The sequence below is a fragment of the Lutra lutra genome, chromosome X (genome assembly GCF_902655055.1).
Source record: "Lutra lutra chromosome X, mLutLut1.2, whole genome shotgun sequence".
Classification (NCBI taxonomy): Eukaryota; Metazoa; Chordata; class Mammalia; order Carnivora; family Mustelidae; genus Lutra; species Lutra lutra.
In genome coordinates this window covers 61592883-61595258 of record NC_062296.1, presented here as the reverse complement: position 1 = coordinate 61595258, position 2376 = coordinate 61592883, and the positions used below count along the sequence as shown (strand labels likewise).

The following is a 2376-nucleotide window of genomic DNA, read 5'->3' as shown; positions in this document are numbered from 1 at the left end:
TTTTTTTTAAGATTTTATTTATTTATCTGACAGAGATCACAAGTAGGCAGAGAGGCAGGCAGAGAGAGAGGAAGGAAAGCAGACTCCCTGCTGAGCAGAGAGCCCAATGTGGGGCTGGATCCCAGGACCCTGGGATCATGACCTGAGCCGAAGGCAGAGGCTTAACCCACTGAGCCACCCAGGTGCCCCGGGAAATTGTATTTCAAACAAAATCAAGAAAGAGCCATAATAACAAACTATAACCTGAATGACTATCAGCTAAATGCAATGTAATTCCAACCTAAAGAAGAAAATGCCACAATAGACTTAAAATATTGCAGATACTGGGGACTAATTGGTAATAGCTCCGCCAGGAAATGTTCTAAATATTAACGAATTTAATCCTAACAGCCCCGTGAGGTAGGTACTTTTATTATCCCCATTAAAAAACAATGAAACAGCCCATATTGAACTCGAGTTGGAAAAGGCGAGTCCGGTCTCAAAATGGAGGGCCATGATCCAAAGGAACCAGAGCAGTTGAGAAAACTGTTTATTGGTGGTTTGAGCTTTGAAACTACAGATGATAGTTTAAGAGAACATTTTGAAAAATGGGGTACACTTACAGATTGTGTGGTGATGAGAGACCCCCAAACAAAACGTTCCAGGGGTTTTGGTTTTGTGACTTACTCTTGTGTTGAAGAGGTGGATGCAGCAATGTGTGCCCGACCACACAAGGTTGATGGGCGTGTAGTGGAACCAAAGAGAGCTGTTTCTAGAGAGGATTCTGTAAAGCCTGGTGCCCATCTAACAGTGAAGAAAATTTTTGTTGGTGGAATTAAAGAAGATACAGAAGAGTATAATTTGAGAGACTACTTTGAAAAGTATGGCAAGATTGAAACCATAGAAGTTATGGAAGACAGGCAGAGTGGAAAAAAGAGAGGATTTGCTTTTGTAACTTTTGATGATCATGATACAGTTGATAAAATTGTTGTTCAGAAATACCACACTATTAATGGGCATAATTGTGAAGTGAAAAAGGCCCTTTCTAAACAAGAAATGCAGTCTGCTGGATCACAAAGAGGTCGTGGAGGTGGATCTGGCAACTTCATGGGTCGTGGAGGAAACTTTGGAGGTGGTGGTAACTTTGGCCGTGGTGGAAACTTTGGTGGAAGAGGAGGCTATGGTGGTGGTGGTGGTGGCAGCAGAGGTAGTTACGGAGGAGGTGATGGTGGATATAATGGATTTGGAGGTGATGGTGGCAACTATGGTAGTGGTCCTGGTTACAGTAGTAGAGGAGGCTATGGTGGTGGACCAGGATATGGAAACCAAGGAGGTGGATATGGAGGTGGTGGTGGAGGATACGATGGTTACAATGAAGGAGGAAATTTTGGAGGTGGTAACTATGGTGGTGGTGGGAACTATAATGATTTTGGAAATTATAGTGGACAACAGCAATCAAATTATGGACCCATGAAGGGGGGCAGTTTTGGTGGAAGAAGCTCGGGCAGTCCCTATGGTGGTGGTTATGGCTCTGGTGGTGGAAGTGGTGGATATGGTAGCAGAAGGTTCTAAAAAATTTTCAGAAGAAAAGGGTTGAATGAGAACCCTTCTTGCCTAAATGAGGAATGTCTTTCCTACCATCTTAAATACGAAGGTTTCTGGCTGGGTAAGGTTTGTAGCTCACAGTAAAAGCTGATGACACCATTTGTTTCCCTACAAATACATATTACATATTTTCAAACAAACAAACAAAAAAACAATGAAACAGAGGCACAGAAAAAGTAAGTGACTCACTAGAGATCACTGCTGGGGAGCAAGAATTTGTCCCTTTCAAGGTCCTTCTAGCCAGACTAAGAATCAAATTGATATGGGACAGATTAACATGAGAAAACCAAATTAAATATGGGGAATCCACACAGACATGGAAACTCCAAAGACAGGCAAAATGAGGTCTATAAGTCATCCTTAAGTAAGAAGGGGATGGGGGCTGGGACTTCAAAAGGAAGAAGTACAGTTCTGAAGAAGAAGGAAAAAGAGTCCACGTTTGGTAAACAAATATCTGCTCAAAAAATGGGACACAGAGAGGACTTTGATCAAACAGGCCTTGCTAGGTTCCTCCCAGTCCATCCTGCATAATTTCTATTATAATGTAGTTATCTCTGGTGACAGCTTTCTTCCTGGGGCAGGTCCTCTACCTAAATTCTTTCACACAATTGGTGGGGGGGCAGGTAAAGAGCTGAAGGGAAGAAACAATTCTTCTCTACTCTCAAGGTCTTTCAGCTGGTCTAAGAATTCAATTGACATAAAACAGATTATCAGGAGTTAAAAAAACAAAGTTTTATTAAATGTGCATGGAGGCCCAATCATAGAATGGAGAACTAAAAAATGACCAAGGAA

At 42.0% G+C, this 2376-nt stretch overlaps 1 protein-coding gene across 1 annotated transcript; it reads left to right on the top strand.

Annotated features, from left to right (window-relative positions):
• Positions 1-452: 452 nt before the first annotated feature.
• On the top strand, positions 453-1715 carry LOC125091590 (heterogeneous nuclear ribonucleoprotein A3-like). The gene has a single exon (XM_047715220.1). It carries the CDS (start codon positions 484-486, stop codon positions 1549-1551), a length of 1068 nt encoding a protein of 355 aa, XP_047571176.1. The 5' UTR covers positions 453-483; the 3' UTR covers positions 1552-1715.
• Positions 1716-2376: the final 661 nt, after the last annotated feature.